At 33.4% G+C, this 24800-nt stretch overlaps 1 protein-coding gene across 2 annotated transcripts in view; it reads right to left on the bottom strand.

Moving 5' to 3' along the window:
- Positions 1-24800, bottom strand: part of LOC128190842 (equilibrative nucleobase transporter 1-like) — a 50868-nt gene that overhangs the window by 13631 nt on the left and 12437 nt on the right. The window contains exons 1-2 of one of the 2 annotated variants that reach the window (XM_052863055.1): positions 7906-7990; positions 3913-4360 (exon numbers count right to left, since the gene is read on the bottom strand). In XM_052863055.1, the coding sequence (XP_052719015.1) occupies positions 3913-4340 (428 nt within the window). In that variant the 5' untranslated portion in view covers positions 4341-4360; positions 7906-7990. Of the gene's footprint in view, positions 1-3912; positions 4361-7905; positions 7991-24800 lie in introns of those variants that run through there. The other variant, XM_052863054.1, reaches the window with a different exon arrangement.

Raw genomic sequence — 24800 nt, 5'->3', positions numbered from 1 at the left:
GTGTCGGCGGGGCAAGGCTATGAGGAGGATGAACCGGACTGACTTTTACGTTAGTTTCTAATGCATTGTGGATTTGTTTAAACTGGAAATTATTCTTTCCCTAATTGCTGAGGTCCGGAGTGTTTCCGGTAATGGCTTGGCTGTCATCCGTGTTATTCGCTCCGATACACTGAACCCCCAGTAGCGGCGGGGGCGACATTAAATTTTATCAACAGAAACCTAACGGATTATTTGTAAGACGTCCGTCAGCTTATCCGGAAAGGTGTGCTTGAGACGTAACACACAGTCGATGCATCCTTAACTTCGATAAACGAATGGCGCGATAGATTTCGTTTTCACCCTCCTATCTGCAGTCGGGTAAATTCCTTGCAATAAAACTGGTCGTTGGTATTAAGATAACTCTCACTGACCTCACAGCCAGAAACAAAGATAAAGAAATGCTTTGAAGCATTCATATTAGATGGCGGTATCCTTGTATTCTGGAAAGTTCTAGAAGTTCCAGGGCTGTTTTGAAATTAGTGAGACATATACTAACTCTTACTGCAAAATCAAAATGGAAAGGATTTCTTCAAAAATAATTCTACAAACCGCAAAGTCCTTTTGATGCTATTTTTTCGTCTTAATTTTGAGACATGGATGCGTCTTCATAATATGTCCTTCTTAATATCATTCTTTGAATCCTACAGTAACTTATTTTCTCCATTCTCAAAATTTTAAGAGTTAAGCGGGCTGGATGGTCGTGAATATATCTATATAGAGTAAATGAATCTCCTTTAGAGGAGAAGATTTGCATAAAGATATAGGGAAATATTATCTATGACAATCAAATCAGTTGAAGTTTTCACTTGAAACTCATTTGTAAAATTATTTTGCGATCCTCTCCATCTTCCGATCGGCCCTTCATCATCTAAGCTTACCGCTGATTCAACCAAAAACAGAGCATCTGTCATTATTAATATAGATTATCTCTGAATTAGTACCGCTGCTTCAGTTATGCGTTAAATTGTTAAAGAAAAGACGAATGTTTAGATTATTGTGTCATCTTCAAAAGGCGTCGGTTTTGAACTCGATCAACATACAAGTTAAAATTATGGATAAAACAGATATCCAACTCAGGAATTCTAATTTACATAAAAGTGTAAACTTCCGTCCTCCCTTTAGAAGGGGGGCGGGGGGGGTCAGGGGGTCTGAACCCCCCCCCCCCCCTGCAAAATTGAAATTTCTTTAAATTTACATTAGAGAATTACCAAAAATTTGCCTCAAAACCCCTCTCGGCAAACTCAATTACTAGTAACCGCACCCCCCCCCCCCTCCCCCCCGAAAATTAAAAAAAAAAAACACTTGTTGAATGACGTTCATCAGTGTTTACGTTTTTTGTAAAAAGATGGCTATTGCAAAGTTTAATATTCCAAAATTACTTTCCCTACTTTTGTAAGAAATCTTTCATTTAATTTTTTATTTGTGTTGTTTAGGGTATACAGAAAGATGAAACGTCCCGGACTTGATTTTCAAGCATGTGTGAAACTTCGATTTATTCAAACTTCCTATCTTTCGTGAAGACTGCGTATTTTTTGTTCTTGAAGCACTGGTCTAAAGATGTTAACAGAACAAGGATTTAGGATTTTTTTAATTGCAGAAAGTTGCGTAATTTTGGTAATCTTTATCGAGCAATTTAATGGTGTCACATTCAGCATAGGACGCAGATCAAACTTGTCTTGTATGTAAATTTGAATTTTTCAGAGAATATTAAAGTGAATACCTTAATTCATAAAATAATAGCCCTTAAAAACAATATTTGAAGTGCCTCTGTTCTAACAGCTTAACATTTCTTAATGATTTATTTACATCTACAAAGTACTTGAGAGAGAGAGAGAGAGAGAGAGAGAGATTTTATTGTGTAACAAGAAATAGGTCTAAATTACAAAAGACCATTAAACAATGTCAAAGAAGATGATGGAACATTCACGACCGATAGGAATTTGTTCGCCATGGGAATTAGACGAACGACAACAGAAAAATGAATGATACTCGCTATTGTATTTCAAAAGTTGTACCAATCAATCATATCTCTCTCTCTCTCTCTCTCTCTCTCTCTCTCTCTCTCTTCCACATAGCTATAATAATACTTTGAAATTTTGATAATTTTTCTTTATCCCTATCATTTGTTTGTAATGAAGGTTTTTGCAAGGAGAAATATATGTCTAATCGTTAAGCGCAGTTGCTTCACCCTTCACAGGAGGGATTTTCAGTAAAAAAAAAAAGGCTTTCATATATCAAGTTTCCATTCATATATACAACGAACAGAAGAAATTGCAGCTATCAATTAAGAAAAAATTATGGGTATTCATTTCCTGATAAAACGCAAGAGGTCTTTAATTTAGTTAGTGTTTCCACTAATACATTTGTTTTTATGAAATCACAAGACAGAATAAAATGTATCAGAGGAATGATAATTACTTAGAACATACATGTATAGTCTGTCCCAAGATATTTATCCAGCACATTTGGACAATTTTTGTTAAAAAAAAAAAAAAAAAAATATATAAATATATATATATATATATATATATATATATATATATATATATATATATATATATATATATATATATATATATATATACACTTGTGAAAGAAGTGCGATTGAAATCGATGAAAGGGAAAATATTCAAGATATCTTCATTTTTTCACTTCGAAAAAATCACAGGAACGAAAACAGATTTCTGATGAAGATTTATAATGGAAAATGTTGTCATCTTTTCTCCATTCGGAAGTCACTCGGAATACCGGTATCTCTCACAATTTTCAACTTTATTATCCGGGTTTTTTTCAAGTCTGTTGCAATGCAAAAATTAATCACCGTATACTTTTATTTTTAAGCTGTGTATTGAAACTTGACAAGCTAGAGGGGTTGAATCAAAAGAGAAATCTTAGGATTTTTTCATAATATTAAATGACGTTTGATATGTCACGTCAAATTCACAAAAATGAGCTAAAAATAGTTTCTCAGTTGATAAACTAGGTTTATCGACTGTTAACTATGGTTTACGAACCGCAAACTATTGTTTAAGAACCTCAAACTATAGTTTACGAACCGTTAACGACTGTAAATAAACGTTAACCATAGATTATACTGATAAATATAAATTCTCATCTGTAAACTATGATCCATATTCGTTAATTATAGTTAAGAGTTGTTAATCATCGTTACACAATCGTGAAACTACATTCGTCAGATAAATATCAGATATCTGAAAATTAGATGATCGCGTACACCGCTGTGCTTTTAAGTAATAATTAACGGTTTATATTTACATCCACTTAGTGTGACTCCCTCTACTTCTTACAGAAACTGATTGTAACTCACAGCTTTGTTGAACTGACAGGACTGAAATCAACACGATCCAGTTCTAACCAGTTTTTCGATCAGTCGAAACTTTCAGCAACCCAAGAAAAATCAAAGACTGTACTAAATAATCAGGATGACGTCAGGCTCAAATTTCCATACATGACGATTTTGCTATTTCTTTTATCCGACGTACTGATGTACATTAACAATAATTTAGTTTCCTTTTTACTTCTTTTTTACGATCAATTCATTTTTTTTTGTTAAATGAAAGATGTAAACATAATTGCAGAGAAGATACATAACCCGATCACTACCTTCACAACCGGCATATGGGTCATCAAAGAAAGCATTATATTGTAAAAATAATCATTTTTGTTCTGGCGAAAATACGCAAACACTATACACTACGCTTTTGACGAAATCTTCATCAAACTACTACATGTATACGTACATCTTTTAAAAAAAATTAACTTAGCTTTTATTAAAAAAAAAATAATAGTATCAATAAACCTTATCTTTATATATAAAAAAAGCACCATATAAAAATCAGGAAATATACATACACAGTAAGGAGACGGGTCCTGGTTGTACCATACTTGTCCAAGAAAATCCCCACGGGTAGAATCAGAAAGTTCCGCACAATTATAATTACAATATACATGAGGTCTAGACGATCTTCCTGCTCGTCACAGAAATACTGAGTGCCATTGAACGGCAGGCGGTACTCCACCTCCCCCGGGGCCACAGTGGTAGTAGTAGTTCTACACTTGGGCCGGTCCTTTCTCAGACTGTCTTTCAAAACTTCATTTTTCGTTAGATCTCTCGAAATATCTTCGGACAGGCTGACATTGCAGAGATCCAGGAAGTAGGCATCTCGCCGGAGGGTGACGGTCAGCCACACCCATCCGAAAATTACCCCCGTGAAGAACAGGCACTCGAGGGTGGCCCACACAAAGGTCACGTGGCGCTTACTGCAGCAGCATGGGCCCATTGCGACGTCCGCGCCGTATTCTGAAAAGTAGAACCGGCGGAAAAATGTTTATATGATGTACAAGTATTGATTGACTATGTTAAAGTTACCGAGGTAGGATAAGTCAGAATCACCGACGTATCCATGACAGGGGTTTAATCGGATAAAATTTAGGGGAACCTATCAAAGCCGATTTTTTTTTTAATAGATCTAGGTTAATAAAGGAAATATGAAGTTAATTAATGTGTGTTTTTTCCGTTTAGCTTTTGAATTTTTTTTGTAAATATCACTCAGAAATGCAAACAGATTTCATGTATTAATAATAAGTATGAAAATATACAACATTCAAATATACGGTCAGAATAAATAAAATTCACGTCAATTACAAATACATTTCTCATTAATAATTTAAAAACATTTTTTTCATCAAAAATATCCCGAAGCATCAAAATTTGACAATTATTCCGGTAAAATATAAAAAAAAAACAAAACACCGAGATTTACAGACAGTGAAATTGTTTCTCATGGGAGGTGAACCGCTGAAACACATTGAAGCAAAAGTGAAATGGAAACAACCTTTTCATAATCGAAAACCTTTTAAAATCATTTGATAGAGTCTGATGAAAAGGATGACATGAAGATATAACGAATACATGTATATATCTGGAAAAGTATCTCTTACTCTAAAACAAATACTGTAACAATCAAAAGATTTTTGGTAAAAATCATAAAAGAAAGGGATTCTATAAATAGGATATTGTTCAAGGGAAACGTTTACAAAGGATTGTGTATTCTATACATGTTCTTACAGATTTTTTGAACTCTCTGAAAATATATTAATCTAACAAGCACTAGTGATTATGTACCACTTGTTTGAACCACAAGTTGGTTCCTGAATACACTGTATTTCTGGTCATATTAGCTATCGTGTGATTGAACAAAACGCGTTTTTTTTTTTTTTTTTTTTTTTTGTGTTTTAGATATCCTTAGAGGTACCTCTTTACACGGTTCATATGAATGGCAGAGTTTCACGATAACGCGAATTTTCATTGCAATTATTTGGTATATAGGAGGGAATTAATGTATATTTAGCAGTTAATATTTAAATTTTCATGGAAAAAATATGATGTTATGTTTTCTAGACAGACTACATTCACATACTGCACACAGGGTTATTTTCGCCCCGTGTAATTTTCGCCCTTATTTCTACACCTACAATTTCATCCAATCTTGAATTCGCCTCGACACAATTGTGTTTAATATAGCATTGAATGATATATTTTTGACGTCGATTGTCAATAACTGCCGTCAAGTGAGCAGACAAATTGAATAAAGCGCATTAGATCAAAAAATTTAATGGAAAAACACAGTAGAGTGTATATATAGAGATATATATGTATTGAAGGAATTTGCCCAGTCCTAAATTCGCCCTCTGCCAACAAGGGGCAAAGGAATATTGCCCTGTATACATAGTTGTAGACCTCGTCGATGAAACTATCGATAGACCTCCTTTGTACAGCTGTTCTAAAGATGATGCAACAACATTTTTTTTTACTCGCAGTTACATCGTCCAATAATTTCACAATGATGGAATACTTTCTTTTCTTGTTTGATAAAACCTATTTAGTGAAAAAATAAAAGAAAATTAACATGTAGTAAAATGCTAGGTAAACCCGTTCCTTATCTACAATTGTTATTCAAAGTTCACTGCATTCAATTCTTGACAGTTAAAAATTTGCATTACGTGAGCTTAAGTTAATAGTCAGCAATATTGCAATGCGCTCTAGCTAACCTTTCAGCATCCGTCAAGGTACATTTAACTCATTATCTAAATAGTATTAAAAAAAAAACTCGCACGCGATATGGAATAGGTATCTCCCCCTGAGAGCTATTACATTTCCTTCCGCTCGGCAAATGGCAAAAGGACGAGATACAAGAATCTGGATTTTTGTCCTGTCATTTCAAGGGTACTCTTGATTTGAGTGAATCCTGGTTTCAAGGTTCTTGTTTAGCTTTATATGACATAATGCAAAAGCAAACCAACTCCGAAATACATTGATCTAAAACCAGTTTGATCTTTCACGTGCTCTGCAGCCGTAAAACGAACAACGGGGATTTAGTCCTTGCTCGCTTTCGAGTTGACAAGTTCAATCATATCGTAACTTGGATACTGTCGCTATAAGATACAGTCGCACATGGATCAAAAGTACGTTTGATTAGTAGCTTCCTACTAATCTATAGCGTCAATCATCGATCAATTATTCAACCAATAAAGAATAATAAAAGAAAGTCAACGAAAGGATCAAATGAGCATGTATACAAGGAAAGCAACCATCCGTCACAACTGACAGTGCAATGTTAAGTTGATGAAGATGATACTTATTTGAGCAAATTGCAGGTGACATTAATATAGGCATTTATTCCGATATATTTACATTTTTCAGTGTCTTTGCCTGTGATAACACTGCGTATTGATGTTGTACTATACAATCCAATAAATTCAAATGACGTATAATTGGGCTGCAATGGGGTTTGCTTATTTACATTAAAATATTTAATCGTACAATTGCTGAAAATTATATATTAAATAATAAAGAATCATTCTTTGAATATTATGAGGAGGTAATTTCGGTCGGGACGTGATCAAATTCGGACTTTATTGGAATTGATCACACCCCGACCAAAATGATTACCTCATAATACTTAATGAATGATTCTTTATTCCTTAAATACAATACCCCCGAGTGGTTTCAAACTCGTGACTTGCAGATCAGTAGCTGACGCTTAAGCCTTTATCTTATTGCACTACGTTGTTAAGACAGAAAAAAGTAGTGCATTACAATTAATTTTGCAGTTTATTTTGAAAGAAAGTACGTCATAATATGAAGGTATCCCATACCCCCTTAATGCAAACTGACATGATGACCAAAAACAAACAACGCAATTATCTTAGATAAGTTCGTCTCACTAGTTTTGAACTTCATTGATCTATTGAAGTGGCGCAGCTTTGATACGTTATATGGACTATGATCATGTAAGGTACAGTGTACTTTCTGTATTTCGTTCTGAACCCTGGGGACTAGGCGGAAAATCAAGGCACGCATGTATAGCTGTTTCAATCGTCTGTTTTTGTTTTGCACAGAAACAAAATATTTTTGTAATGAAGCAAGGTGCGCAAAGAAAAAAAACCAGGCCAACTTCAAAGACTACAATTGCCCTTTTCAAAGTCATTTGACGTAGACTATGAATATGATTTTCCATATCTTACATTTCATTGATTTTTATGCAACTTTTGAACATACATAAACTGTCCTCCCACTTTTTATTATTAAGACACTAATATCAGAATTAGTCATTTACGATATACCTTTTCAACATTTCAGACGAAGTGAATCGAAATAAAAGCTGGACATAACATATAAAAACCCCTTTTTTTGCTGAAATCGAAAAGCTATTTTGTCTTTATATATCGATGTTAACTTCAGACAAATCAATACTTTCCTTAACAAATGATCAATTATACGTAACAAGAGTCCGATCTGTCCTGATATAGACTGATATTAACAAGAAATAACAAAGCTCCTACCAGAGAAGGACCGAGAAACCCGGGGCGTTCACTCCGAGAGTCCAAGAAAGAACAGACGAAATCGGGTGTTTTTTCGACGCTTTTCACCGCAAGTAAAAGGGTTTTAACGGAGTTTCCAATAATATAGAAATGTTAAGAACATTAACCGCATTACAAGTTGGTGCTCTGAACATCAAAACTTCTATCATTACACATATCTAACGAAGCCACGGAGAGCACAGTTATTATTTAACCAATCTTCTGATGCAATAACGGGCTTTCCAGAGAGCTGAAATATGAAAATTTCCATTTGGTAGCTTTAAAGTAATCCCCTGAAACACGAATTTCAAGGAAAAAGTTCCAATAAAATATGAAAGATTACAACTTTGAAAAATTAAAGGGACATGGCCATGATTTTTGTCACATTTTATTTCTCTATTTTTATTGTTTACAATTCTTTAGTAATGCATTTCTAATGATCAATCAAAATTTGAGAGTCAGTTTTGGAGTTATAAGCAAGATACAGATCTCACAATTCTTTGTTATGTAAACAAGGCTCGTGAAATGTTTTGTTTACATTAATTAAATATATCTGTTATCTCGGTTTATACATGTCTATATACATGATTGACTCTCTTGTGGTTATTATATAAATTGTGCCTGTTTGGGAGGGTAACTGTTGAAATTGACAGCCCTCGAAAACCATTGTTAACCTCCGCTTCGCGTCGGTTAAGAATGGTTTTCTCGGGGTGTCAATTTCAACAGTTACCCTCCCAAACAGGCACTATTTATTTTATTATACTGAATGTCTTATTTTTAAAGAAAATTTTACTTCTTTTATATAGAAATGAAGTGAATTCTACGGCGAACCGTACGCGCATAATTTACGCGCATGTAACAATTTGTTGTGTTACCCGTTGCCAAGTGTGTTGCTAACGTTGAGGGTAATAGAAGGGATTACCAACTGCGTCTAAACCAATCAGATTTCAGTATTTAACATGAAATTATAATAACATGAAATGTCTTACTGGGGGATTGTAAAGTTAACATAAAAAACTAAGAAATTAATGTTGACCAAAATCGTGACCATGCCTCTTTGAAGACTTGCTTCACGTAGTTAATCGTAACAAGTGAAAAGCTGTCAATGTGACAGCAAACTGGGTTTTCTTTTATGTGAACTGTATCCATAATCCATGTCAACCTGTATCAAGTGAAATGGAGTACCCTATATGCAATATTTTGCCAAAAGATGACTAAGTTCAAAAGCTGGTATTTTTTTCCATAAATAAGCAGAAATCAAAATCCTAGCAATATGCACACCTCTGATATATGTAAAATTTATCTGCAAAAGAACAACTTCCTATCTTGAAAATTGTAGGAATAGTTTTCCATACAATGAGGGTACCCTATATGCAATATTCTGTCAAAAAAATGACTAAGTTCAAAAGCTGGTATTTTTTTCATAAATTATTGGAAATCAAAATCCTAGCAATATGCAAACCTCTAATATAAGTACAATTGATCTGCAAAAGAACAACTTCCTATCTTGAAATCTATAGAAGGAGTTATCCGTACAATGAGGGTACCCTTTTGGCAGCCGCCCGCCCGCCCGCCATTTTCACCATTTTAATAACCGGATTTTTCCGTTGGAAAACCCGGTAAATAAAACAATTTTAACAAGAGGCTGGACTTTGAGTAGTTGTGTCAAACAGCAATGTGACGTAGGCCTGTCTATTTCATTGCTGGCCACTTAGTCATTGCTCTTTGAAATCAACAATATTTGTCTGGCTTTTGAGCGAAGACTACGCAATTGGTACACATTTCGCTTTCGGTTCTATTTGTAGATGCTGGTTGTAGCATGAGAAATTAAGGAGTTGTTTCACGAAGTTATTTGTATTTATTTTCATAATTAAATCGACTTTTATTGTATTCTAAACATTTCCTTCGAAATAAACATTTAGATTTTTTTCATGCAATTTACAAAGTACATTAAATAATATTTTTGCTACATGTAAATGTTTATTTCATCTGAAATGGTTTGACTGGGATTGTTTTAGTTTCCGAACAAGTGAAAAGCTGTCAATGTGACAGCAAACCGGGTTTTCTTTTATGTGAACTGTATCCATAATCCATGTTAACCCTGAATTGATAATCACTACGTACTGTATCCAGTGAAATGGAATACCCTATGTGCAATATTTTGCCAAAAAAATGAAGTTAAAAAAAGGTTCAAAAAAGTAGTATATTTTTCATAAATTATCAGAAATCAAAATCCTAGCAATATGCACACCTTCAATATATGTACAATTGATCTGCAGAAGGAAAACTTCCTATCTTGAAAACTGTAGGAGGAGTTATCCGTACAATGAGGGTACCATATATGCAATATTTTGTCCGAAGATGAGTAAGTTCAAAAGCTGGTATTTTGTTTTATTAATTATCAGAAATCAAAATCCTAGTAATATGCACACCTCTGATATATGTACAATTGATCTGCAAAAGAACAACTTCCTACTAGCATTTTGAAAACTGTAGGAGGAGTTATCCGTACAATGAGGGTACCCTTTTGGCAGCCGCCCGCCCGCCCGCCATTTTCACCATTTTAATAACCGGATTTTTCGGGTTGGAAAACCCTGTTAAAAACTCAATTTGGTGACGTCATCACTTTCTCATATGGCACATGTTAGACTGAATTGACTTATCAATTCAAATTTTACAGTATGGGAAGTGTACTTCAATGAACCAAGTTCATCACGGATCACAACACTTGGAGTTGACTGTACAAAAATTTATCTTTTTTAAAGTGAATTATTTCGCTTTATATGAAACGTTCAGGAAATCAACTGTTTTGAAAAATTAAGCTAATACTTGATTATCATTCATTACGTAATTATTAGTGGATTTTTAGGTTGCATTCACTCTCGATAGTTGATGGAACCTATCTGAAGTCAGTAACGTGTGTTAATCACTGACTAAAGAAAGTAATAGGGAGTCATCTTAGATATCGCGACTTGCGTGTCCCTTATTCAAGAAGAGAAAGGGGTTTATAGCATGCAGTGGGCATGCCTCTATTTCTTCTGAAGCAATATATATGGTCTTAAAGCAATGAATTTGTCTCTATTAAAGTACTGTTAGGTAAGTGTCCAGAGCAGTTGACTTAGTATATCATTAATACGTTTTCTGCTGTTCCGTCAATGTTACATTTTCACAAACATTCCAAGAAAAGTGTAAACGCATGACATTATAGCATTGAATGATTTATTTTTGACGTCGTCGTGTCAATAACTGCCGTCAGGTGAGCAGACAAATTGAATAACGCGCGTTAGCGCGTTATGATAATTTGTCTGCTCACCTGACGGAAGTTATTGACACGACGACGTCAAAAATAAATCATTCAATGCTTATATTTACATTCCCTTACTGAAGAAATCAATTGTTTACTTAAATAAATCGATATAAAGTGCAGATCACGGAGGGAGTGAATAAGTAACAGCAAGAACAGCTGTTTTGTAAAACTGGTTTAAACTGGTTTTCACATAGACTGTTGAGATGAGATCGACGAGCATGAAAATATAATCCATGATAAATAACTCTTGAAATGTTGCTTTTAACAATAAAGTCAACTTTTTTGTTGAATAATTATAAAACATGGTGTTTTGACAACATTCATGAAATACATTTTTTAACTGATAACATAGAAATCTCTGTTTGAGAACTACTTATGTAAATTACTCGTTAATTCATACGCAGTGAATAGGTGTTGCATTTAGAGGCATTTAATTAAACATCACGGAATTTAATGGGAAAACACAGTAGAATGTAAATATATACCTGTATACTCTATTTGTGGGGACCAATTATTAAGGATTTAATAAATAAATAATGATACGAAGGATACGCATACCGATGACCAATGATCTTATCAGTACAACACGTTATAAGGAATTGCACTTTAATGAACAAATTAGGCTATATCATGAATCATCTCAACAAGATCCACTTAAAGTATTCAACCATTATCGACGGAAACGCAGTATCTGTTCGTCAATGTATCTTACCTTAACAATACGTATAACTACCAATACAAAAACTTCTATATGATATTGTTTATATTAAATTTTCTCTGATTTTCTTTGCGATGATAAACTCGAAGCGCAACGGATACTAATGTGTTCTTTGCATGCCGATTCAATCTGTTAACATTGCGATCATTACGATGGAAAGTGATTTCCGTTCAAAACGGAATCGACATTACAAAATCTTGATCAGTGAAACAATAGGAAGCATCCAGGAAGAGTCGTTTGGCGATTCACGTTTTGGAGCGGTAGTTCGTACACTTCAGTGATGTAAACTTTTTGACCCGCCATTATAATACATTTTTCCATGATTTGAATGGAAGGAAGAGATAAAAAAAAAACCAGAAACTTGAACGCTGATTTGAATTCTCCCAACAAATCCCTAGGGTGTAAAAATAAAATGATGAAAGCCTTTTTACGAAATTAAACTCGATGTTGAATATAAAGATTGTCAAGGTTGTCTGGATCTTAAATCCTACTTGAACCAAGAGACTATAACCATTGATTATAAACCCCAAGTAAAACCTTCATCAGACTAAGAATAGGCTGATGGCGTGATCATATCTCCTCGAAAAGACCTTCAGCTTAACCAATTTTCTATTTTCAATTACAAAATGGCTTATTTATTTTTTTAATCTATGCCTTTTACAAATGATCAATGACCTTCAAAACACGTAACTACCGGTTCCAACTTTTACACTACCAGTTAAAATATTTGGGGGGAAAATAACACCTGAATCTTAAACAGATGGAGATAGTGTCACTGTGAATTTAATGTAGTTAGAGGGGGTGCCAGTTTTAGGCAAGGGGTCTGGGCAGCCCGATGGTTATACGCTTATAAATATAAGACCTGCAAAATCCCAGCAAAACCCTCTGCAATGAAGAAATATAAGACACATTTCTGTTTCCTTTTTTTCGTACGAATGGATGTAAATTAATCAGTTTTATTTTTTAAAAAATCATGTTCAATTGGACGATATTTAAGAAGTTAAAAGAAGGATAACCATGTCAGTTTGTATTTGCGGGTTTGTAAACAATGAAGAGTCGTTTTACACACTACCTAGTATAACGAATAACATTTGAACCCAAAGAGAGGGTAATTAAAATGGGCTTTCTATGTACACACAGATATTTTAATTTTATACTACACCGTTGAAATCAATTTAATGACTATGTAGAGAAATCCCACGAGTTTCCAAAAAGTTCATGATTAAGACTCGCAAGTTGTACATTTTCTTTTATCAACGGAGTATAATTTAACTTTATTTTGACAATTTTAGAGGGGGTGCGCGCCGGGTGCGCCCCCCTCTGAATTCGCTACTGCCCAACGTTTTTGTTTATTTGTTTGTTTTGGTTGTGTTTAATTTGTTTTTGTTTGTTTGCGGGTTTTTTTTTTTTTTTTGGTTTTGTTTTTTTTTTTGGGGGGGGGGATGTTCTTTATTGTTCTTTTTTAACGTTTTCGCAATGTGTTTTACTTCACATGCCTCTTCTCGATAATCAGACATCCTAACATAAAAAAGCATGTTCATACTCTAGTATTAGATACTGGACAAACAAAAGCTTTTGGTTTAGTTAAAATTTTAAATGGTATTAAACGATAATCACTGCATTAAAAAATTGTTAGACTTACATGTAAATTTAATTTGATTGCTGCTTTAGAAAAATGATAACAAAAATCCAATCATTTTATTTACCAGCCACATTTTCTTCTCAAATCTTAGACTATAATACTTTCTCATTCATTCTAGTTCGTGTAGATTTTATATGATATTCTCTCGAACAGGTCACTTACTCATCTTACTGTGTGAACTTCTAGTTTTATGTTTTGTGAAAACTGAAGAAAAAGCCTACGCTTTTTTCTTTTTTCATATTTGTTTATTTTCTTACAAGAGTGGCAATTATCACCATACAATAGTAGTTAATGTGGCATCTTTCTTTGATTAATTCGAGATAAATACTTGTCTGTATCGATTTTAAAGACCACCGGTATACATGACTACTAGCGGGTGCTACTAAGCCGTGTTATGTTTGTTTGAGGTATGAATGAAGACAAATAAACAGATTGAAGTTCGACATTTTCTTCGGTTATAAAAATACGAGTTTATGGATGAGGTCATTATATACAATCAATAAATCAGAGTGACAAAACATTTCATTTTATCCATCTTGATATTTAATTGCTAAATTCCGGTATATACTGAAGTGAATTAGAAAATCACTGCATTGTTATTTCTGTAATCTTCGATAAATAAAATCATATAATTTACAGTAAATTTTTTACTTGAAAATGTAAATAAAGGACCTTTTAAACGATAAAAATATTAATATCATAAGGAAAAAAAAGCTTTGTGAGCAAAAAAGAAAGAAAAAAGATTTATCAAAGCAGATACTAGATATTCTTGCCTGTAATTTTAGTTTGATTGGCGTTTGATAAACAGATATGTCTTCCTACATGTACGTACATCGTGACGCCACGATATAACTGAAGCCATTGAAAGTGAATAGCAATATTGAAAATGAAATGAAAACTACTTGGCACATCAAAAAATACCACTGCAGTATTGACTAATCACAATTAAATGGGTCGAACTCGTAATAAACATTGTGACTGAAGGTTAATCCCGAGTACATGTAGTATTTTGTGTAGGTAGGAGAAGATTTAGCTTGGCGCATATTTACCTTGCATTGTCGACAATCAAATGACGTGAGTGCACTGATCTTACGAGACAATACACGTATTCTGTGCAAGAGGTAAATTTCGTTCCGTTTTAAATTCGTCCAAATTCTTGAGCAAATTAAACACAGGACAAACGGCGTTAGACGGCTTAGCTACCTTTTTGAATTACAAATGTATAAGTTCAAATTCAAAACTAGTCCCAATCTTTTGCATGACATGCTTACAGCAGTTTGTTAATTGAAACCAACAAACCAAAAAAACCATAACAAAGTAAAACATAAAAAAAACTCAAATCTATACGATTCTTTGCCACTTACCCTGCTATTATCGATATCCGAATAAAAAAAAAATGTCGAGCAGGGAAAATCTTCAACTAGTCGCGCGAGACAAACTTACGTAACATTCAGAGAAATTGTGTGTTAATTAATCAAGAGTTTATAGACTACTCGGTTATATAATTCATAGATAATATAAACAATTAATTTGCACCTTTCATAAGAATGAACATATGCGCGTTGTTATTTCAAGAGAACATGACTAAGCATACCAGAAGTTAACGGTAAATTAAGTAAGCGTTAATAAGAATGTAAGGATCAAATAAACAGGAATAATTGTAACTAGACAAGATCACGTTGCGAGAAACGAGGAGGTCTTCCGTCCGAGTTTTAGAAGGCGAAATGACCCTGTCTTTGATGTTCGTCAAAGAAACAAAGTCTGGAAATGGGAGTAGAATCTTGATGCTTTCAAAATATTTCTCCTGTTTGAGATATTAATGATCACAGTTTTGGACTGCTGTCCCTTAAAACCTCTCATTACGTAACGAATGAGAAAGAGTTTTAAAGAGCGGGTAAAAGAAAACTGTTTATAAACATTTTTGCTTGCATAAAATATTACAAAATATCCCTCAATAACGAACTATAAAAGAAAAAATGTTGACCCCTCTTGGCCCCTTAATCGTGATATCAAATGGAAAGTCTTGATTTTAAGCAAATTTTGTTCAACAAGTATTTATAAATTCTTGTCCGTTCTCATGAACCGTGTATCTGGGAAAGACAGTTTTAGGGGTCAACCCTTTATCTCCTTATTTGGGCCATTCAACGAAATTCGGATGGTTTCATTTTATTGAATACATCATTCTAAGCATCTTTTCTTCTATATTGCTTTTCAAAATATGTCTCATTTTTGAGATATTAATGATAACAATTTTGGACTTCCAGTCCCTTTAAATCCTTTATTACGAAAAAATGAAAAAGTTATTTTAATGCACGGGTTGATTTTTACCATATAAAAAAAAAAATTCATTAGTAACGAGCTTTGAATGAACAAGCTTATCTTTTAAAAAGATTGGTGAGCTAGCGCTGTAGCCATCATAAAACACAGAAGCAGATTTATAAAACATTGGTTTATATTTCTGAATCGATTAATTAAAAAGGAAGGCATAGTGGTGTACTGGAATTGTACTGGAGTGGGGTCTCAATTTAGAACTGTGAATCTAGAGGCATAGCTCATTGACTGTGCCTTAATCATTATGTATCTATTGTAATTTCAATATCGAAGTGAAAATTTTCAAGAACCATTGGTACTGTTCTGTAGCAATCGTATCTTCTCGGGCCTTTCCGTCAAGCTCGGAAAACATATCCGAAGTTGTTTTCCGAGCTTGAAGAAATTTAAGATAAAGCTAGCTATTTATTATAATATTGAAAATAACTTTGCAAAATAAGACGTAAGCTACTTTTACTTTTTGACATGCACAATAAAACAAAAATTCATGTGAAAATGATAAAACGAAATTCTAATGGTACAGTTTATCTACAGTAGTACAGTATTCCCAGAATCCCCCACTATGGAGTCGAGCATGCGTATTCCAGTGAAAAAGACTAACGTAGTTGCTAGCGCTCGAGAGTGCTAGCAAAAACTGCTGACCCCCTTTAGTCCCTATTTGAGAAGACAACCCCTTTCTTAATACAAAATGAACGGTTAATGATTTTAAACGCATTTTTTCTTAAACAAGTGTTTAGAAATTCTTTTCCGTTCATGAGATATCTGGGAAAGAACGTTTTAAAGACCGACCCTTTGTCTGCTTATTGGGAGCATTTAAAGAAATTTTGATGCTTGCATATTGTTGAATTCATCATTCTATAAGCATCTTTTCTTCTAATTGTTTTTCAAACTATTTCTCCATTTTCAGATATTAATGATCTCAATTTGGGATTTCCAGTCTCTTAAAAACCCTTATTACGTAACAAATGAGAACATTCTAACTCAATATCTTTTAGCGTGTAGGAGAAGTTTCAAGGATAAATCGACGCTCTAAAAATCGCTAAAACGTCAAAAAAGATTTTTTTTTATCAATACCTAAAAATTCTGAAAGTTTCAAGAAAATCGGTCTGTTACAACGCACTTTGAAAGATTACTCACTTTGAAAAAAAAATTTCAAAGTGCGTTAAATTTGGGACAATCTTAACGCACTTTTAAAAAATTATTTTTTTCAAAGTGCGTAAATTTTTTCAAAGTGCGTTGCCACATCGGTCGAGTCGTTTTCAAGAAATCTCTTGTACAAAAAAGCGTTAGAAAAATATTAATAAAAGGAAAAGAGAAACAAAGGAGACTTTAATAATAATAATGATAGGGAGAAGAAACAAAGCAATAACAATAAGCTATTTCGTTGAAAATCGAAACCATTCGCTAATTTAATATTACGCCAGACACATTTAAAATAGCAGACATTTTTATAACTGAGAGTATGCAAAGGTTAACGAAAGGTGAACTGTCTTTCAGTAACAATCCGTGACTCAATTTTCGCGAAATCCGATTGCCAATTACAAGAGGTATCAGTCTGAGATTTCAGGGCTCTTATTTTCGTGTCAACCAATTAGCTGCAGTGCTGTAGTTGTCTATTTAGTTTTCAACTTAAGTCATCAACCCATTCAGTGGGATGTAGATGATACAAGACGTGCTAAACTCCTTTGACATTCTGATCTCTAAGAATAATTCACAAAAAAATGTTATAGAGTCAATTCTAAAACAAGAGTCCAATCAACCAAATCGTTTACCTCGTTCATCTTACCTATCCCGGGTTCTCATAGAGATTGGGAAAGTCTGGCATCTTCTATAACTTTCTGAAGTTCACGAAACACTTCGAACATTTTTCCGACATCGTAATCAGTAAGCTACTTTCATGACGTTTTGACATCGTTCAGCCTGTAGCAGTGTAGGGGATTGTTTCTTGAGAGAATACATGGGATTCTCTCATTTTAAGGAATGAGTAATGTTTGAAACCAAATGAATGCATGAAGCAAAAACATTTTGAAGCAAAATAATGAATAAGAAAAAAAAAAATTTGTTTTTCTCAATTGTGACAAAACTGTTTTCAGACACCCATCCAATATTTTGGCCGAACCCCTCTTAGGGAGATCTAGATAAAATATTTTCTAGAACAACCCCTTACTTTAATACATGTATACTCTGTCGATTTCAACCGTTCGTTGCTGATAAGTAATTGGTTTTTATAAAGAAAATCAACAAAAAGCGATCGAAACGGGAACCTGGGACATACTATTAATACTATCTGTCAAACCTATTTACCTTCTGACACGTCATGAAAAGTCAAAATGAAATTTTTCAGACCGTAGACTGTAAACAACATTGAAATGATGGACGACAAACGAAATTATACTGAAGCAACTGTCTGGTTCACCTCCTCAAGGGGAATGGTGTCTCAAAACATTCAGATTTCAATTATTACGTGCGATTCAGCTACCTTGGGGTTTGGGGGGGGGGTTGTTTTTGTTGTTCAAATTCTTGGTTTCACATTTTGTGATATTATAGAAAATAGTCCTAAAATTCAAAACGTTTCCAAGTCTTTGGGCGAAAGGGTATTGTCATGTTGTGAATTTTGAATTTACCGGGTGGCATTTTATAAATACAAAATTTACAAGTTGTCATGTTGTTAATTTTGTATTTACTGCCACCCGGTAAATTCAAAATTTACAACATGACAGTATGAAGAAATCTTTGCTCTTGTACGTTTATTCATAAGGACAGTCAATTTTTGCAAGCCATTGATAATCCATGCGAATATTAATGTAATTTTTTAAGAATTCAAAAATATTTATTCTTTGCAGTTGTACATGGGATGTTGTATATTACATATGATGAAAGACTTTTATCATGATTATCTTAATAAGAAATCCTAAACAAAATTGTAGGGTCATTTTTTCACGGTGTAATACTTGAACTTTTCCTTAAAGGAAAAAAAAAACACAGCGTCCGGTAGTTCTATTTGAACAAGGTACGGTTGCGATCTGAAAAACTTTAAGAATTAGAAAGGAATTTTATTCGTTGATTCATTAAAACGCCTATTTTCAGTTATTATTCTATAAAAATTTTTATAAGATAAAGCTAGGTGAGTTATTCTCGAAGAATGTGGCGATTGTGCAAATCAGACTCATAATATTCATTTGAATCAAATATCTAAATTCTTCATACATTTATTTGTACTGCATTTTTTAATACTCTGTCTTTTGTTTGATTTTCAGGATATTTTATTCGAATGAACAGAGACATGTAACAGCAACTATTGGAGAACGCCATCGGTTTTCATATAATATGTTCAGTCCATGAACTCAATGAAATCGCACCATAGTCTGTGGTTATCACTTTTTGTCATGATATATACATATATTTCTTTTTTCATTTTCACAAATGGAGGAAATCGTGGGCCACAGAGTTAATATTTTAATAACTTGCGTTGTACAAGCGATCTACATGAACAAATCAGGTTCAATGCCTCAATATGTAGTGCAGAGAAATGCTCCCAGATCTTATAACAGAAAGCCATGCCAATGTGCATCAAGGGAGGAGTTTATTGGTTGTACCAGTACCAGTATATGCATGGCGTATTTTTATCATATGCTTAGCTCAATATATGTTGGATATCACTCATGTAGTAAAATGTTGATTCTATACTGTGTATTCTTACCCAACGTAACGTCATAATTTTAAATCACAACGGTCTAGGCGGTTGATTGACGTACAAGAATGAAAAAGTAAAATAATAACTCAGTTGAAAAGTATGGAGACGTACATATGAAGCATTTAATGCTGTTTTATTCATTTTTTTTTCATGAACTGATAAAAATATCTTAGAAAATGAAATTTTTATCAATCTTCGAGGAACTTTTCTCCATAAGTATAGTTATTGACGTCTTGTTGTAAATGTGTTGTGTGTCTCACAATTATAATTTTTACACAAAAAATTGAGGTTTAACAAAAGACGTGGTAAATTATGTGATCAAAAAAATCTCTCATGATTTGCTCGGGGATAGAAAACAAACAACTCGTTGGATAAAAATTATATGCCATCGCAAATCATAAGAGATCCTATATATTATATTATATATGCATGAGCACGTATAAAATATCACACATACAATGGTTTTTCATAACTTAATTTTTTTTACCTATACATTACGACAGGAAAAGAAGCAAGTAAGAATAGAGACGCAGTCAATAGGGGTGGATACCTAGACAAGCTTAAAGTTTGCATGAAACCTGCCAATTTTCTGAATTCTATTCCAATCTTGCGTTTATAAACAACATATGACACCAATCTCAACAAATTTGCCAATATATTTATTGATAAGCTGTTTGAACTCGAATTGATACCTAAATGAAAAGTCCGATAATTCAAACGTATTAAACAACAAACATTGACAGATAAATCATAATTCACCTTCTAGGATAATAGCAAGCTATTGTCCACCTCGACAGCAAATTCCTCTCATGAAATATATCTAGCTGTATAAATCAAGGAGTTGGCTAACACAGGCACCTGATGTTACATTTTTTTTCTCACATTAAAAACAATATACGCTTAAACAGCCACCTGACGTTACATTTTTTTTTTCATAATAAAAAAATTACGCTTTCTAGTATTAGGTAAGCGGTATTTATTTTTTTTAATATGAAAATTTGTCGAGTCAGGTGCATGTATTGGCTAACATTCAGGATTCAATATTTAAACCTTATTTTTTTTTGTCAGGGTGGGGTCCTGAAACAGTTATATTCGAAGGGATTTGGTTTACATTGTAAACAACCATTATCCTGTAAACATAGCCTGATGAAATTATCAAATTTCCTTTAAATATTATTTACATAAGTACTATGCAAGGAGCTGGCTAGCTGTTAACATGCTGACATCTTGGATCCTTTTATTCATTTTAGGGTGGGGTCCCGGAACACAACAATTGACTCCAAAGGAATTATGTTTATACAACCATCAACAGCTAGCTAGTCTGGAAAAATAAGCAAATTCCATAATCCATCCTCTCTCTCTCTCTCTCTCTCTCTCTCTCTCTCTCTCTCTCTCAGGAGTGTGCAAACCGCAAATCTTCCCCATTCATTCTGTGACGTATCGCTATCAGCTGTAAATTATTTTTTAATTGGAGTGACAGAAAAAACCTCTCACAATGATTCGAACACCATCCCGGCCGAGAGGGAGTGTCTACCATCCACCGTGTAACTCACTGAGCTACCTTGCCAAATAACTATCATTGTGAACTTTTTTAGTTTGACAATTATTAAATAAATTCTGAAGTATTTGTGAAAATCACGAATTTTGACCCATAATGGGTTTACTTTAATATATCAACAATAAAAAACATGAAAATATATCCTTTGAATGAAAGTAAATTTAAAATGTAGTCTGGACTCATTCAAATCACAAATTTTCAATTTAGCAAATTATTTAGGCGTATAAAACGTCGAATGGCTTAATTTAGAACCCTATACCTCTTGACAAGTGTTAACAAAAAAGCACGTTGTTGACAAGCATCGTGTAATTTATTGTAAAAACATTGTTATATATGGAACGCTATGGCTGCCTTATGTTAGATGATTTTATTATATGCTGTGGGTCTATTATTATATGCTGTGGTTCTATAATTATATGCTGTGGGTCTATAATTATATGCTGTGGGTCTATTATTATATGCTGTGGGTCTATTATTATATGCTGTGGTTCTATAATTATATGCTGTGGGTCTATTATTATATGCTGTGGTTTTATAATTATATGCTGTGGGTCTATTATTATATGCTGTGGTTTTATAATTATATGCTGTGGTTCTATAATTATATGCTGTGGGTCTATTATTATATGCTGTGGTTCTATAATTATATGCTGTGGGTCTATTATTATATGCTGTGGGTTCAATTATATGCTGTGGGTTCATAATTATATGCTGTGGGTCTATTATTATATGCTGTGGGTTCATAATTATATGCTGTGGTTTCATTATTATATGCTGTGGTTTCATAATTATATGCTGTGGGTTCATTATTATATGCTGTGGGTTCATTATTATATGCTGTGGGTTCATAATTATATGCTTTGGTTTCATTATTATATGCTGTGGGTTCATAATTATATGCTGTGGGTTCATAATTATATATGCTGTCGTTTATTCGAAACTAGCTATTCGAATTCGGATTTCTCGTTTTGGAGTTTACATTTACAAGCACTTTCAGCTGACACCAAGGACAATGGTCGTGTGACCTTGACTGAGACCCATATGCTAAAAATTGCTTTTCAGAACTTTGTTGTCGCCGGGCGCATAGTGTTTCACAAACACATCTTGTTTCAATTTATCAATATTATACTTTCAGACAAAGCAGAAAATGTGTTTGTGTTTTAAATCTTTTATACAATAAAAAATGATTAAAATACTGAGTATGCAAAATTGATTTCTTGTTTTATTTACTATTATCAACTATAATAATTTAAGCTTTACTATTAATCGTTGATGTTTTAAAAGATTCTTTAAAGGGAGTGTGCTATTAAAAATCAAGTACAAGCTTGAGAATCTATACTGTCATTTGAGAGTACGTTACTGAAAGTCCAAGTAGCTCAAAAAATTCTATGTCTCGGCATCTCTCTTAGCGCAGCCGTACGTGTTTGCTCACGAATTCTATCAGGACACATTTTTATGCGTCCGAATCGTATATTGTTTTTGTCCTGTTTGTCTGTCTGTTGTCAACTTTAACCTTCGCCATAACTTTTGAACCATAGGAGAAAGAGACTTCGTATTTAGTATGCATACTTCACTAATTAGGTGCTTTTAAATGACACCTAGGATAATGAGTTTGTGACCTTAACTGTGACCTATATGCTAAAAAATTGCTTTTTTGAAATTTGTTGCCGCCGGGCGCATAGTGTTTCACAAACGCATCTGATTTTAATTTGATAATTTGTTTGCCCCCCAAATGCACCGTTACAGTATTTCTTTTATGGATCCGCCATCATAAATTTATTAAGAGAGTGAGAAAATTCTGATCTTAAATTCATGTCATTTAATGAATTATGAGTAGTTTTTCAAAGGGAAAAAAGCCAAGTTAACCAAAATAAATACAAGATGTGTTTGTGAAAAACTATGTACCCCCAAATCTTCGATTACAGTGGCATAAAATACCGCAAAATTGAATCTGTGTTGGATTTCCGGGCATTGGGCGAGGCTGAATGCACATCTGTACTTCAGTTCCTCAGACAAATAAAAGATAGTGTTTTCAACATTGCGTACATGTATAGAAAAGGTAACGCACTATAAAAATGTGTCCTGATAGAATTCGTGAGCAAACACGTACGGCTGCGCTAAGAGAGATGCCGAGACATAGAATTTTTTGAGCTACTTGGACTTTCAGTAACGTACTCTCAAATGACAGTATAGATTCTCAAGCTTGTACTTGATTTTTAATAGCACACTCCCTATAAAGAATCTTTTAAAACATCAACGATTAATATTAAAGCTTAAATTATTATAGTTGATAATAGTAAATAAAACAAGAAATCAATTTTGCATACTCAGTATTTTAATCATTTTTTATTGTATAAAAGATTTAAAACACAAACACATTTTCTGCTTTGTCTGAAAGTATAATATTGATAAATTGAAACAAGATGTGTTTGTGAAACACTATGCGCCCGGCGACAACAAAGTTCTGAAAAGCAATTTTTAGCATATGGGTCTCGGTCAAGGTCACACGACCATTGTCCTTGGTGTCAGCTGAGAGTGCTTGTAAATGTAAACTCCAAAACGAGAAATCCGAATTCGAATAGCTAGTTTCGAATAAACGACAGCATATATAATTATGAACCCACAGCATATAATTATGAACCCACAGCATATAATAATGAACCCACAGCATATAATTATGAACCCACAGCATATAATAATGAAACCACAGCATATAATTATGAACCCACAGCATATAATAATAGACCCACAACATATAATAATAGACCCACAGCATATAATTATGAACCCACAGCATATAATTGAACCCACAGCATATAATAATAGATCCACAGCATATAATAATAGACCCACAGCATATAATTATAGAACCACAGCATATAATAATAGAACCACAGCATATAATTATAGAACCACAGCATATAATTATAAAACCACAGCATATAATAATAGACCCACAGCATATAATTATAGAACCACAGCATATAATAATAGACCCACAGCATATAATAATAGACCCACAGCATATAATTATAGACCCACAGCATATAATTATAGAACCACAGCATATAATAATAGACCCACAGCATATAATAAAATCATCTAACATAAGGCAGCCATGGCGTTCCATAGTTATACATGCCAAATATAAATATTTTGGTAACATTTGAAAGTAGCTCTTTTTTTTTGGCTCCAAGTGGAAGAGCGGGAGGGGGGGGGGGGGGTAGTATGTAACACATTGTACGCCCCTGTCCTTTCAAATTAACTCCTTTAACTGCTTCAGATCACAATATTATGAAAAAACTGAATGGGAAACTGAATAATTTGATTCTGGTTAGAACGCGCTTTCTGATTGGCTAAAAAATTATTTTAAATCGCAAAAAGAATGTTGCCTACGTCATAGTAAGACTAACGTCAAAAACGTATCAATATAATAATACGCCTGACGTTACATTTGAATTTTGTACAATTTTACGTCATTTTAAAGGTAAAATGACCATTTTTATCGACAATGAAGAGTAAAAAATTATATTATAAGCAATGAATTCAATATTTATTAGTTTTAAACGATATAAAATGGTTTTTAAACAGTTTACGCTTTTTTATAAAACGCTTCGCGGTTTATAAATT

The sequence above is a fragment of the Crassostrea angulata genome, chromosome 6 (assembly GCF_025612915.1).
Source record: "Crassostrea angulata isolate pt1a10 chromosome 6, ASM2561291v2, whole genome shotgun sequence".
NCBI lineage: Eukaryota > Metazoa > Mollusca > Bivalvia > Ostreida > Ostreidae > Magallana > Magallana angulata.
The sequence above is the reverse complement of the archived record's forward strand: the minus strand, read 5'-3'. Positions and strand labels throughout refer to the sequence as shown.